This window comes from Lissotriton helveticus, chromosome 1_1 (assembly GCF_964261635.1).
Source record: "Lissotriton helveticus chromosome 1_1, aLisHel1.1, whole genome shotgun sequence".
Lineage (NCBI taxonomy): Eukaryota > Metazoa > Chordata > Amphibia > Caudata > Salamandridae > Lissotriton > Lissotriton helveticus.
In genome coordinates, this window is record NC_136057.1 from 1,039,664,378 (window position 1) to 1,039,680,660 (window position 16,283).

General features: G+C 47.8%; 1 protein-coding gene across 2 annotated transcripts in view; it reads right to left on the reverse strand.

Moving 5' to 3' along the window:
• Window positions 1-16,283, reverse strand: part of SBF1 (SET binding factor 1) — a 1,592,200-nt gene that overhangs the window by 369,937 nt on the left and 1,205,980 nt on the right. For both annotated transcript variants that reach the window (XM_078677863.1, XM_078677862.1), the window contains 2 exons: window positions 4,728-4,912; window positions 3,720-3,896 (listed from right to left, as the gene is read on the reverse strand). In XM_078677863.1, coding sequence (XP_078533989.1) covers window positions 3,720-3,896; window positions 4,728-4,912 — 362 coding nt within the window. The remainder of the gene's footprint in view (window positions 1-3,719; window positions 3,897-4,727; window positions 4,913-16,283) is intronic.

Below are 16,283 nucleotides of genomic sequence, written 5' to 3' on the forward strand. Positions count from 1 at the left end.
CCATGTTGACTCTTCACTTTGTTCTGCACCAAAACATGCAGCCTGAAATGGCAGTGTGTGTCTCAAGGTACAGGGCCTTCAAGGGTGGCACAATAAGTGATGCAGTCCTTAGAGGTGTTCCCTGGCCACAGTGCCCTTGTTAACTATGGTACCATTCACAAGGGACTGACATGTGGCCAAAGAGTGCCAACTGGGTTTTGTTTAAACACAGTTTTAGGATAAGAACATAGGCCCTCAGTACCTGTTTGGCAGGAACCCAGGGCACACTCAGTCAAAGTACATCAGCAGTTTAGCAAAAAGTGGGGGCAACCATGCAAATAGAAGGCACTTTCTTACAGCAGGTGATTACCTGAGCCTTGACCGGCTCTTTGAAAATAACTGGGGCAGGTTTGAGCATACCCTTTAGCATGGGAAAGTACTGCATAAAGCGGTGGAATTTTGAAGAGGAACTCCTCCTAAATAGGTTCTCTCGTGCATGTCCACCCTATGATACGAGGCAGTCCTACCTAGTACCTGCGGAAGTCAGAGACAGGCTGGGTCCAGGTCTGTATCCCCTGGGGAGTCTATGTCATATGAATCTCAGGTGTCTCCTTGTGGGGGCATGTCATATGGATCCCCCCACCATGTTCAAACGTGGTGACCCCTGTGGTGTGTAGGAGAGTGGGTCAGTTGGAGAAGCAGGTGGAGAGGGTGAGGCTTGGGAACTGGGAGGTGTGGTAGAGGAGACATGTAATTGAGTCTCATAAAGAGGTTTAGTGACTTTGTTGTGCTTCTTCTGCAGCTGCTTGGCCAGTTGGAGGGAGGTACAGGACCTCCTCGAAGCTAAGCTATCTTATAGAAGGCTGAGTAACATAGGCTGGTGGCTGTGTAAGGAGTTGGCCTGTCAGGGGTGGATGACAATATGCTTCTGGTGGGCGCAGAGTTCGTCCTGTAGTTTCTGGGGGACCAGTTTGACGATTCGAATGTTTCGGCACCGTTGTCGATTTCGGTTTCAATGCCAATAGTTTTGGATTTAAAGTTTAGGTCAACGCAGAACCGGAAGGCGTGGAATGAGTCGGCTTTAATATCTTCTTCCATGTCAAGCTGAGGCTCGGCATAGAGTCTGAAGTGGTTGGTCGGTGCCATTCATGGCCCGAAGTCACTGGGGGCCCGGAAGACTGTCTTAGTGGGTCCAGAGCAGTTGTACGCCCCTTATGGGGAGGTTGCTAGGAGTCGAAGCATTGTCGAGGAGGAAGGGGAGGGGGACAATACGTGCAACTGTTTAAGCAGGAGGGAGGTCTTCAATCTCGAGGTCAGAGCTGGAACTGGTGTTGGGAGAGTAGGCCTCTTCGTCGGCGGTCGATGGCTCCGGCCGATGTTCCTCCCCCTGGGTCCTGGGTGCCGCAGAGGTCTGAGTTGTTATCTCCGCTCCTGTTCGACATCTCAAGCTCACGGGCTCTGCGGTCTCGAAGAGTCTTTTTCAACCGGAATGAGCAACAGTTGTCGCAGGAGGCCTCGTTGTGCTCGGGCGAGAGTCAAAGATTACAGACCTGGTGGAGATGGGCCCGAGGGAATTTCACATGACAAGAGGGCAGTATCAAAAAGGCATCTGTTCAATCACCAGTGTGCCATGGTGTGTGAAGAGCAAGCAGACAGGGAAAGGTCCCAAATGGCGAGATCCAGCGAGTGGTCAAAGCCAACCGGAGGTCTGCAGCAGACAAAACTCCAGGTGTCAACCCGATTCGAAGAAAACGAATCGCAGACAATACCAGGAGAGGAACCGTGAACTAGTAGGAACACCACAACGGAATTGACTTGGAGCATGAGAACACATGTCCGAACTAGACGGAGGAAAGAAAAGAATCTAACAATCTAGTTGATGATCATGCGCATTATCAGCATGAGGTGGAGTCACACTACCTCATGGCTCGAGCATAATTCTCCAAAGAAAACCAGCTTACACACACCAGGAGCCAATATTAAATGGTATAAGTATGCACAGCCACACATGCCTCAAACTATAGTTTATTCAAAATAGTTTAACGCATACAAATGCCTCCCACAGATACCAAATGATACTAGTCACTTCAAAGTTAATTAATTAATCCAAAACAATGCTATACCAGTGACTAACAAATGAGAATTGCCTCTTAATGCCCACCATGTCCTTAAAAAGGTGAAGAAAAAGAAACTGTAATCTGGTTGCCTACTTATCACACGTTTGCCACTTTGATACACCTCTTGGTACACTGTGGCAGACAAGAACCTTCTTGGAATGTGGAATATTTACCCATGCCATATCTGAACAGAAAGGCAAAAGGGTAGAGCTGCTATTTAATTCTGGTGCACATAACTTATTGTGCTATCAGTCAGCACCCCGTGCATCCACAGAGGCAGTAGGTAGGTGCAAATTAGTGCCCCTACACAAGATATGCTATCTCTCATTGCATGCCTAACTACCACTGTCACATTTTGACACTTAGAAAAGTGGTTTTCAATCCAACATGGTGAAGCACTTGTTTTTATAGGCACAATCAGTTCCCCACATGAAAAATTGGTATACATTTAAAGGGCACTTTGAAGGATGGCCAGAGGCGGATACGGAAGAGTATAGTGGTTTATCACTTCTGTTCTTGGTGCTTACTTCTTCTTGAAACTCGAAGGAAATACTTTGCCCCTACAAACTATAATCATTGGTAAAAGCAGAAAGGTTTGACTTTGCACGTGTGTGCCATTGGTTTTTCGAATGCTTATTTGTGTACTGTAACAAGCACAGACAAGTATATATAATGTGGATGCTACACAAGATAAAGCAACCCTTTTTCTGTAAAACAGTCCCTCTTGTTGCCGACAGAGGCAAAGGGAGATACCCAAAAAGCCAATGCCAAGGCATGGGGTCATCTAAGTACTCCAGTCCGCGGTTCCAGGATGTGATTGGCAATGTCAAAAGTAAATGGATGAAGATTCCTAGGCATAAGAAGCCAACGGCTGAAGGAGGAGCACTCAAAGCCTCTTAAAGCAAATATATAATATAACAGGTTTGTTAAGAATGGCACAAATGCCAAACTTGACAAACCAATAAATAAATACCAACGGTCACAAAACATTGAAATAAGTTTAAAATAAATATAAAACAGAACAACATAGAGGCTTAAGATCCACAAGATATTCGGAGTCACCTGAGTAATACAAAATGAGATGACCAAAAAACATGGTTGGGCTCTAATCCATTAGCCATACAGACCAAAAGCAAAAGTAGACTTCTGATCAGAAAAGACTGCAAAAGTACATAAAGTACTCCATGTGCATGCCTTACTGAAGAGTAGCATTTCAACAAGTTTGTAACTCCATCGAACATTTAATGCTGGAGAACCAGGATTGCAATATGGCCACAGGCAGCACAAAAGGCTACTGGGAAGGTGTGACAATGAGCAGAATTAGGAGAGTTAGGAAAATATGTATGGATTGTCCGAAATGAAACCGGTAAGGAGAAATGTTTGTATGATACATAGGAGGGCTTGTGAAAGGCAGAGGCAAAACAAAAAAGGGAACTAGGGATAAACAGACACGGACAACTTGGACGGTGGACTCAGCATGTTAAAGGACGGCACTGCCAAAGAAAGCAGTTAAGTGCCTACTATTATCATATACTGCTCCCCTGCTTCTGTATCTCTTTCCAAAGTGTTCTTAATATTAATGATGCCAAAACAGCCTAGAAAAAAGCCATGTAATGAACAGACCTGAGAAAGCCATTCAGATTCTTCCAGGGAGCGCAGATAGGCCAAATTCGGATCTGTAGATGTGCAGCTGGGAACACATGCCTTCATGAGCTTCTTAAAGCTGGCTTTCACCTGCCGGATGTCAAAAACCTCAATGGGAACCACTTCCCAGAGCTGGAGGGGATCCTGCTTCACACCCTGTGGAAAAGAACATTAATTACCCATGGACAGAGCTGGTAACATTGTAGAGGCCTTTACCTGTAATCCAATAAGAAACACAGAACACCACCAACCTATGAGCAAGTTTTGATATGGAGCCAGGTTAGCAAGGATCACATTATTATAAGACACTTGTGAAGCAATCAGGATTCAGAGTAACCCTAACAGTGCGTATCAGTAGCTCAGGGCCAGCTGTGACTATATTACTACATATGAATAAACATTTTAGGGAGTGAGGGCAATGAGGTGTTAGGCTCAAACAGGGACGGCAATGGAGAACCCAAAACCAGGATACAAAAGGGAAGAGGAGGCACTGTGCAGAGGACATGGCAAACACAGGATAATATAGGGCAGGGTTAATAAGTGGGCGGAGCCACAATAAAACAAGCCCAAGAAATGGAAAAGGCAAGTCAAAGAAGGAACAAGAAAGAACCAGAATATGGCCAAGAAAAGAAGCTTGTCTGTGGATGGGGTCAAGAATAACAGGAGACCGATTTAAGCAAAGGTCAAGAAAGGAAGAGCTAGGCTCTGGTTACAGCTAAGTGCATACAGACATTCCAGATCATGAAAGAGAACAGAGGAACACAAAGGCATCAGTCAGTATGTCTCCATACAGAGCTATGAATGATGAGGGTAGGGTACAGGGCAAAGGTAAAAGGTAGTCTTGCGAAGTCGGTGTTTGCAATAAAAAAGTGTCAGAGACATGTCAAAGTCATGAAACAGAATTGTAAGGCTAAGGAAGGGCCTCCATTCAGAGGTACAGAACTTGAGGTCACATAAAGCTTTCTCATTTCCGATCATCTACATTACCTTCAGTTGGGATTTGTCTCCGATGATGTAGAGATGAGCTCTCTGCTGGCGCAGAAAGTTGGCCTCAGAAGGTCCCCCATTGTGATGAGAGCTCAGCATGTCCTTGGCTGCCAGGCGGGTACCAATCTCTGCATTAAGTGCATATGTGTTTGTTCGGCTGGTTGTACGGATGCTGCCCCATTTGCCTATAAGAAACAGGTTAATAAAAGGACAACTGTTGTAAAGGTACAATCAAGAGTGTGGGGTAGCTTGTCATGATTAAAAAGTGCAACGCTGTAACACTTTCGGAACTCTCACTCAGCACACTGGCTACTCCATGTTTATTTAGAATAATGCACTTACTTGTCTCTTTCGTAAGCCTAATAAACAAAGTCAGAAAGGACTTGCATTTAAGTACACTTCGGTGCAGATTAATCCATTCTCCACTTAAGATACTGTATGTCATTGACAGACAGACAGGAAAGATTCATGTTTCATTCTCATAAAATAACAGTGGGAACCCCAGGATCTCTTAGTCATAGACACCTGGTTACCAAGACACATTGGTTACCAAAGCATTCCACAGTCAAAACATGATATTCTAGTAGAGCAGAGACACAGCTGCCAAGTACTCTCATTCTCATGTAGACGAGACACATGAAACAATAACACCTCATTCTCACCAAGCAGGTAACGGTGTCTCATTATCACAGCAAAGTCATACCACAAAACAGGATGCCACATGGAAGACACCTGTGTTTCTTATTCAGAGCAAAGAAATGCAAGGAATTCATATCTCGTTTTCACAGAGCAGACATACACAGGGATAAATACTCTATCTAGTAGCGGTTCTTCACCTTCTGAATATTCCCTAGGCATCAGAATGGATCCGGAAATCTTTCAGCAGTACTTCGGCACGTTGTCAGATGATGCTGTGTGGCTCCGCACTGATGCCATTCCCCTCTGGAAATTATGTGTGAAACCTATATAGGAGCCACAGTGAGGAATCTGCAGCTAGATAGAGTCTTTACTAGAAAAAGCATTACTGAAGGTGTTCTTCTGATAGAAACTTATAGCCGCAGTTTCCTCATATTTTGAAGAGATACCAACACAGTACCTATTTGGAGGTGGGACTGTGAATGGACTCAAACCAAAAAGTCCTGTAGCAACAAGTGGGGAAAATAGCCCTCTCGGCGAACCTGAATGTCCATACAATAGTGCTTTGTGAATGTATGGAGGGACTGCCACATATCCAACTGGCAGATGCCTATGCCAGGGACTCTGCATACTAACGCAGTGGTGGGGGTTTGGTCATAGCAAAATTAGCATGCAGTCCTTCTGGAAGCTTCTTCTTAATCAATGCATAGCAGATCTTAATGCAGAGCAAGATCCAGCGGGAGATGGTTCCCTTTGGCACATTCCTGCTCTTTTTGCTCAAGCAAACGCTACAAAGAGCTGATCGTCCACTCTGTGGTCATTAGTACGATAATTGTAAAAGCGGAGTGCTTTTTTGGGATTCAAACAATGGAGGCTCTCCTCTCCTTAGAGGGGTTAGATGAAGAGTAAAAGGCTGGCAGGGTGACATGGAACAGCGTCACAACTTTTAGTAGAAATTATGGTTGCATCCACACAACCTGTTTGTCTGGGATGAAGGTACTGTAATGTGGATTGAAACAAAGAACTGGAAGTTCACTCACATGCTGTGCTAAGGTGATGGCGATGAGAAACACATTGTCTTAATAGTAAGGAGCCATAAGGAACAGCTTAAATGCGGCTCAAATGGAGTGCACATCATATAAATGAGGCCTAGACTAAGGTCCTCAATGGGACATTACAAAGGGCGAAGGGGAAACATATGAACCACATCACAATTAGTGGCTTACACAAGGAGTGCTGATCTGGCAACCGTAAGAAGGCAAAAGACAATATCTATACATAAGAGTCCTTGAATCTACTATGAATGTCTTTGTCGACCCGTAACTCTGTTACCTTGTGCATCAATCAGAAGCACATTTGGGAAAGGTATCACCCTCATCCCTTGGCCTTTTATCCCCCATCCATATTAGACCTTTGTCGGAGCATCTTGCTTTTTCCATCTCTGACCTTTGGGAAATGTTGTCAGAGCATGTGCCATTCACCGTGTCTACAACCCTATCTAAATTGAATTTGGGTCCTTAAATACATTTGTCTCTGGACTGGATGGCTGCTGCCACCACCATCATATTATATACAGCGTCCTGACAAAGGTATCTCTTCCAAATCTGAACTTCTTTTCACCGAAACGCACGTCTGCGCTTTTCTCTGATTTTGTTTTATATTTGTCAGAAATGTAATGCTGAAGTTGCTTTTTTTAAATTTTGTTCTGTATTTGTCAAAAAAACTTTAATGCTGATGAAATCTGTATATGATATTTACTGAACAATAATATATGTCATCAGAGGAGAAGATACATATAATGATATTAGCTTGCCGTATGAATGTTTTTAATGTGTGGACTGGATGGGTTTTGATTGAATGAGTGTGTTGGAGTGGTATCGTACAGGAGTCTGAAGTCTGATATGGATTTTGAAGTTAGGGAGCCCGAAACTGTATTTATAAAATAAAAATAAAATATGTATATATATGGGAGTGAATATTGTTTGAGTGATACCTTCTATAAGAATTGGGTAGACTGTGTATCATTTTGATATAGGGGCAAAAGATAAGCCTTAACAGAACGTCAGATAACTTTGCCTGGTGAAGGTCAATCTGGTGTATGCCGCACCAAACCACAAATGTGTTCCAATAAAAAGGCGCATATAGATCTCGCCAAGGGACACCTGGTTGCCAAGTCAGTCACCTCTGGGGGAACCCCAACAGACAGCGCCCTAGGAAGGCCTCCTGGTTCACCGCCGACCTCCAAGAATCCAGACGAACCTGCAGACGTCTCTAGAAGATTTGGAGAAACAGCAAAACTCCAGAAGACCATGACAGAATACCACTAGCTCATCAGATTCACCAAAAGGACCTTCATCCGAAACAAAATCAACGCCAACACTAGCAACTCCAAGGAACTCTTCTGCATCATCCAGGAATGCACCAAGCCCCCCAGCGAAGCCACGTACGTCACACCCTCCCAGGACCTCTGCAACAAACTCAGCTCCAACTTCCACCTGAAAATAAGATTTCTCTACGACAACTTCAAAAAAACAGACTCCTGAGGGGCGTGGCTTGCAGCCAACCAAGATGGCCGCAACTTAGTGGAGCTCCAAGGGTGAGACCGACTCCCCTAATGAATCCGAACATTTATCCATCCTAAACATTGTCCCAGAGTTGTTATTTCGGCGGCGGCGGTGAAGCGGACCCAGGTGATCCCTGTCTGAAGCCCCTCCGTTTTCGGACCACGGAGTAACGGCGGATGGAAGACTGCGGCCTCTGACCACGTTTCAGGCACCGGACAAAATTTTGAAGGCGCCCCGGCGCATGGATGGCGCGGCTGGCTCGGCGCGGGGCGGTGTGGTTCTGAGCGCCGAAAGTGAAAAGCACGGACTGCCAGCACAGACGAGGACTGCCTGCAGACGGTGAGGGGTGGAAGCTGCCCCCCCCGTGTTGATGGTGGCGAATGCAACACGAGCGTGAGAAGACTGACTGCCTATGGAGAGCGGCGCTGTGCAGAGTGCGGAGACGGCGCCATTGAGGGTTCATGAGCCGAGCCTAGCGCACAAACATAAGGGCCTGAGCGGAGAGGATAGGAGCTCCGGTGAGTGATCGGGCCGGACGCTTCACCTTCCCATTGCTGGCTGCTGCCTTCAAAGAGCGCCTATAAATTATACTCAGGCGGTCATGGGCAGGGAGACTAGGGGAGTGCGATGTGGTGAGCGCAGAGCGGACCGGCAGTAAATGAAGGCTCCCCGCGACGAGGGATCAGACAAGATAGCCGCGTGAGACACCAGTTGGGATCCAGGCGTTGCAGGACAGGCTCCTGGAGGCCTAGAGTGAGCGGCCGTATGAAACACCACTGTGGGGGCGCGTGATACCTGCGCGGCTGCCAGTGGAACACGATACTAGGCAAGGTGGGGAGGCAGCGCCATTGGGGGTTACCACACCATAAACACAGAATATCCTGGTTATATACCCAGCAGCACAACAACCACTTCTAGGGCCTGAACACAGTCAATCAGAGCTTCGGTGGGTGCAGAGCTCGACCAATCCCCCTCAACTTGTCTACTGTGCAGATCTTTGAAACCCTGGGCAGACTGGCCGTCTCGGGCGGCCGCCAGCAGGAAGGCTAGAGGACAGAGATTGGGGTCCTTTGAATAGCACACCAGCGGTGCAGGACTGGACTGGCAGCGTGTGTGGACCCCCGTCACGGGGGATCGCACAGATACATCCGGGAGACACCCGTTGAAGACTCTGGGGCAGTGTGAGGCGGTGACCACTCCTGGGGTCTGGAGTGAACAGCAGCAAAAGGTAACCCTGTAGGCAAAAAAAAAAAAAAACTACCCTCCAACAATATAGGGTGCTTGAAACGCCGACGTCAGTGGCAGTGTTGTAAGGAACCGTGGAAGCTGTGGCAGAGGCAACCGCGTAATCCAACAAGGCAAGCTTGACAAGTTTGCATATGCTAAGGACTTTCCCCCACTGCCGGATCAGAAAGGGGTTGGTACTAAAGGCGCGGAGGGGGGGGGGACCACAAAATAACACTGGAAGATGTCATGGCGGCCCTGCACCAGGTACAGACCACGGTGAGTACGATTTCAACAGACGTCACGCTCCTACGAGCGGATCTGCAAAAAATGTCTTCCAGAGTCACTGCGGTGGAGCAAGTGATGACATCTCTCACTACGGACACGGCACTCCTGGTTAAGAGAGTAACACAACTGCAGGAGGACAATAGGCGTATGGCGGACAAGCTGGATGGACAGGAAGGGCGTTCCCGCCGCAATAACGTGCGCATAATTGGGCTTCCAGAATCGGAGGGGGGACCTGCCATGGACCTCTACGTAGAGGATCTCATAAAGAATGCGCTACAACCTAAAGGCCTTTCGAACTTTTTCTCTGTGGAGCAGGCCCGCAGGGTACCAGGAGGACGCCCACGACCCGGCCCCCCCCCCCCCCCCCCCCCCGCGGCTGGTACTGGCACACATATTTAATTTTAGGGACCGGGACGCCATTCTCCAGACGGCGCGGGTGGCGCCGCCTATACGGATCCAAAATTCAGAGGTTTACTTTTTCCCAGATTACACGACGCAGGAGCTTTCTTGAGGTGTAAGATCCCGCGAACTTCCGTACTCTATGCTATTTCCGGCAAGGCTCAGAGTGGTGGCTGATACGCCAGAAGAGGCACACGACTGGTTTGAAGGGAGGCGTCCGGCGGAGGGGTCAAGTGGACAGGGCAGAAGGCGACGACAACAGGGAAAGACCGGCGAATCTGAAGCACCCGGACAGGAGGAGGGGGAGGAGGCAAACATGAATAAAGACCCCGGGGAATGATTCCTTTATGCACAAGGGAAGTATCTCCCCCTTTCTTTTGTTTATTATATACTGAAATGCATATGGTTGCCGATTAGGGCTCACCTCCCCTGGCTAGTGACAATGGAACTAATGATGTATCGGGACTCGGGGACTGGAAGGGGATGATTGGTCTTCCTTGGACTTTCCCACCCCTGTTCATATAAGCAATGAAGTTTCAAGGTGGGGGTATTAAGCACTCTGCTAAGTTGGGGTGGCGGGCAGTTCTAAGTCTGCAAGGCAGGGAGGGGGGATGGAAGGGGGAAAGTTCAATATGTTTTTTGTTTAAAGCTTATGAGATGCACAGATGTGGTTATTCTTGCGCGGTATCACTACTCACAGAAACTCATACTAGCCTTAATGCCAAACAGGTCACTTACAGTCCTGGATCCTTTCAATATGATAATGGGGGACGAATCACTAGCTAGTTCACAAGGGGGGCCTGATGCCGTAACCCCGTCCCTGTCCCTGTCCATACTCACGTGGAATGTCCGCGGACTCAGAGATAAAATTAAACGAGGCCTGGTTTTACAATGCATAAAAAGGGGAGGCACGGCGGTGGTGCTTTTACAAGAGACACACCTCACAGGCACGTCTACCAAGGCATTGGACAGATGGGGTTATAAAATGGCGGCTCACTCCGAATTTACCTCAGGCTCTAGAGGGGTTGGTATATTGATAAAAAAGCAGTTCTCTTTAATCGTAAAGACAGTTAAATCCGACAATGCAGGTAGATTTGCTGCCATACATGCACAGTGGGAAGGAAAACCTATCAATATCGTTTCTGTTTACATACCACCGGCTTTGCAAGCGATGGCCCTCACCGATCTTAGTGCATTCCTGTTGTGACTCCCGGAGGGTGAACTACTAGTAGGAGGGGATTTTAATTTGGTTGTAGATGATTCAATGGATAGATTCCCTCTAAGAGTAGCTACATCAGGGACATCACGTCTGGGAAGCTTAATGACAGTTATGGGACTTGTGGACATTTGGAGGAAGTATCACCCTTTGGACCGTCAGTTTACCTATCACTCTGGCGTTCATAACAGCCTCACCAGAATTGATTATTTTATGGGGTCAGTGGGAGGCCTTTGCAGTGTCACCAGTGTAGAAATCAAGCCACAAGGCGTCTCTGATCACTCCCCTCTCCTGATTAGTTACATACACCACCAGCTGAAACGCCGCCGGACCTAGCCAATAAGTCCTGGCTATCTCCACAATCCCAAGATTAGGAAGGAAATGCAGAAGGTGACAAAACACTATTTTCAGGACAACGCTAGTTCCGTGGCCTCTTCTGTCACATTATGGGAGGCTTATAAGACAGTACTCAGAGGGCAGGCAATAGCCTCTATTGTCAATTTTAAACGTGAGTGACAAACGTAACTTCTAGCTTTAGAAACTGCAATAATTGATGCGGAGGCGCAACACACTAATGACCCAACCTCTGTGGCGGCCCTTAGCTTACAGATAGCACAGCGCCAACATAAGGCATACCTGACTGGGGTGGCCACACAACAACTGGCAAACGCACAACACAAAATCTATGATGTCGGAGACAAGGCAGGCAAGCTACTGGTTTGGTTAGACAAACGGGAGAAGCGAGACAGATGGATAGCGCAGCTTGCAGTGGAGGGAGGACAACCTACTACAGATCCACACGTAATAGTAAACATGCTAGCACGACATTACATGAAAATATACTCCTCAGATTCTACGATCTCGGAGGAGGAAGCATTAACATATCTCAAAGACCTTAAAATGCCCAAATTAATCCCAGAAGAAGCACAATCCTTGGAGGGTGACCTCACTAAGGATGAGGTGACACTAGCTATTAAAGCATTACAATCAGGCAAGGCACTGGGGCACAACAGCATACCAGTTGAATTATATAAACGAATGTCAGACTCACTTGCGCCACATCTGCTGAATATGTTTACTGAAAGCCTAGAGGCTGGAGAACTTCCACCGGACCAACGCACAGCTACCATTGTAGCTATATTAAAACCTGGAAAACCGGCGGAACAATGTACATCATATCGGCCGAGCTCCCTCATGAATGCCGAGGCCAAAATACTCGCTAAATTGTTGGCGCTCCGTCTATCACCACACTTATCTAAACTCATACATAAAGATCAGTCAGGCTTCATGCCTGGCAGAAACACAGCACTCAATTTAAGGAGAGTACATGGAGTAATGACGCGTGCGGAATACCTCCAAGAACCGGCAGTAATACTCTCTCTGGACGCACATATGGCGTTCGACATGGTCCATTGGCCTTTTCTATTTGCGGTACTGCACCATTTGAGGTTTGGCCCGTGGTTTTGTGCCTGGATCCGCCTACTGTATACGAAGCCCATGGCACACGTCACAGCTAATGGCCATATCTCAACAGATTTCCCCTTGGCCAGCGGCACGCGTCAGGGCTGTCCGCTGACGCCACTACTATTTGCCTTAGTTTTGGAGCCTCTGGCGGAGTGGATAAGATGGGAACCTACTATTCAGGGCCTTAAGTGGACTAATGATTGGGAGGATAGGATCTCCCTCTATGCAGACGATATCCTGCTATATTTCACCTCCCCTAGGCGTTCTATAATAACCTTTTGGATGTCTGCACAGCCTATGGACGGGCGTCCGGTTATTCTATTAATTGGTCTAAATCCACCATGTATTTACTTCATGGCCCACCAACGCGCTTACCGGACGGCAGCCCATTGAAGACTACAAACAGCACATTTAAATATTTAGGAATTTACATCACAGCTAACTCTGCCGACTTCTACAAACACAATCTGCAACCCCCACTCGAACGTCTCAAACGCGACATACGACATTGGGAATCACTGCCACTAACTCTGCTGGGCAAGGCAGCACTTTTTAAAATTATGGCTCTGCCTCGCTTTCTATATATTTTGGAAAACATGCCGTACCCCGTGCATACCACCTACTTTAAAACGATTGCGGCGCAGGTATCGGTTCTGTTGTGGGGTCATAAGCCCGCGCGTATAGCACAAGCAAAATTAGTAAGAGGCTGGTGCGATGGTGGTATCGCGCTCCCGGACATATGTCTTTATTATTGGGCAGCACAATTAAAAGTCATTAATCAATGGTTACATCTTCCGCAATCTGAACCGGCTTTAAAGGCAGGCAGAGCACAGTTGGGACTGTCTGGTATGCTGGCTCCCCTTTACGATAAAAAACTATCTCTCACGAAGTTTGGGCCATTGAAGCATACACTCACAATATGGCATGCAGCGCAGGCGAGGCTAGGATGGCGGGGGGTATTGACACAGCTTACTCCATTGTGGGACGCAAAGAGGTTGGGGAAGCTTAGGCACACCAAGGGCTTCGACCGATGGGATGCTATAGGCATATCAACGAGTGGGGATATGTGGCAGAGAGGACAAGTACTATCCTTTGAGACCCTAAGACAACAATATGATTTAGCCCCGTCAGAACAGTTCAGGTATATACAAATACGCCACGCATTAATGACAGCACTGACGCCTGACTCAGAAGTCCCAGAAGCGTCCCCTCTAGAGGACAGAATACTGACAGACTACATGCCATCGAAAGCAACTTCCCTAATTTACCGTAAACTGGTGAATAATTTACCCGACCCAACAAGACCATTACGGGAGACGTGGTCACATGACTGTGGGGAAATTGATGACTCGAAGTGGCAGGAGGGGCTGGCGTCCCCAAAGGAAGTAGGCATCTCCTCACGTCTCCGTTTAGTGCAATTGCGAATATTACATCGTTCCTACTACACTAGAAGCACTTTACATAAGATAGGACGGATAGCTCATTCATACTGCTTATGGGGTTGTGGTGAGGAAGGGACATTTTATCACACCATATGGGACTGCCACAGAATAGCTAACTACTGGCCAGAGGTAATGAGAACTATGTCTCAATCGGAGGGAGTTTCCCTGCTGCCGGACCCCAGACGTTGCCTTTTAAATATATGGGAGCCTAATGATCTTACACGTTCGGGACAAGGTTGGATGACACTGGGTATGATGATAGCTAAGAGAAACATAGCGCAGAGATGGGGTGGAGCAGAAAGGCCTACATTGACGGCTTGGAAGAATGATATGGATGCAGCTATGATTTCCGAAAGGGCGGTGTTTCGCAATAGGGGCTGTCCTAAAAAATGGAATAAAATGTGGGGGGCATGGAATGCATAAAGAGGAAACATCTGCGAACCTCCTTCAGATAATGAAGATACTAGTTCAGATTCAGATTAAACCCCTAGGAACACTGCATGCTGTGAGAAATCCTACCACGACTGTTGACATAAGATATAATTATGACTGTAAAATAATTGTAACTGTTTCTGATGAAAGGATACTGTGCAAAATGTTTTATGTATACTTAATGAAAGTTATGATGTATTATTTTGAAATGCGAATAAAAATATCTCCCCCCCCCCCCCCAAAAAAAACAGTCTCCGGACACCAAATCCACTCCTCCCCCCAGCAATGACTTCCAGCCCACAATCTCTTCCTGGACCCCAGTCACCACCGAAGACACCACATCGTCCATGAAAAACATTCACTCAGGAGCCCCCACGGACCCCTGCCCTCCGGACATCTTCCACAGAGCCTCCGTCCCCATTGCACCTGAGCTACGATGCACCATCAATACCACCTTCGTTGCCGGAACATTCCCCGACTGGAAATGTACAGAAGTCAAACCCATCCTCAAGAAGCCCTCAGCAAACAAGACAGACATCAAGAACTACCTACTCATCTCTCTTTTCCCTTTCGCGGTCAAAGTCACTGAGAAGATAGTCAATGTCCAACTAACGAAATTCATCGAAGAGAACTCCATCCTCGACCCCTCCTAATCTGGAATCTGCAGCAACCACAGCACTGAGTGCGCCCTACTCATCGTCACAGATGACATCCGCGCCCTCCTCGACCAAGGCCACACTGCAGCCCTGATCCTACCCGACCTCTCTGCAGCCTTCGACACTGTCGCCCACCGCACTCTCACTGCCAGACTCCATGACGCCAGCATACAGGCAACGGCCCTCGTTAGGCTCCACTCCTTCCTCACCGGCAGAACCCAAAGAATCATACTTTCGACATTCCTCTCCGAACCCACAGAGATCAACTGTCTAGTACCCTAAGGATCATTGCTCAGCCCCACGCTCTTCAACATCTAAATGGCCCTCTCGCCACGATCGCCCAATGCCATGGACTCAGCATAGTATCCTATGCTTAAGACACCCAGCTCATCCTCTCCCTCACGAAGGATCCCCTAACCACCAGACTCAGCTGCCAGGAAGGAATGAAGGACGTCGCATACTGGATGAGCAGCAGCTGCCTGAAGCTTAACTCGGAGAAGACAGAAGTCCTCGTCCTCGGCCCCTCCCCATGGGGCAACACCTGGTGGCCCACTGCCCTCAGCAACCCTCCCACCAGCACGGACCACACCCGGAACCTCACATCATACTCGACTCCTTCCTCACCATGACCTGACAGATTCATGCTGTCGCCTCCACATGCTTCAACACTCTCTGCAAGACCTTCAAATGGATCCCCCCGAATCAAGAAAGACTGTCACCATGCCCTTATAAGCAGCAGACTGGACTACGGAAATGCCCTCTACACCGGGATCAACAAATCTCTGCTCGCAAGCTCCAGACCATACAGAAAACCTCAGCCAGACTCATCCTCGGCATCCCTCAACACAAACACATCACCCAACACCTGTGAGACCTCCACTGGCTCCCCATCGAGAATAGAGTAACCTTCAAGATACTCACCCATGTCTACAAATGCCTCCACAACACTGGACCCCAATATCTCAAAGAAATAATCTTCCACGCGCCCAAGAGAAACCTCCGATCCACCGACCTCACCGAAACCCCGTGCATCCACACAGACAGAATGGGTGGAAGAGCCTTCTCCTACATCGCGGCAAAGACCTGGAACGAGCCCCCCCCCCCTCCCCTTGGGCCTTGAGACCCTTACGGGTGAGTAGCGCGCCTCACAACTCCCTGATTGATTGATGGCCATCTCCAAGTCTAATTGTCACTCGTGATCCTCTAGGCACTGACGGCTGAGTTCATCCGCCCTG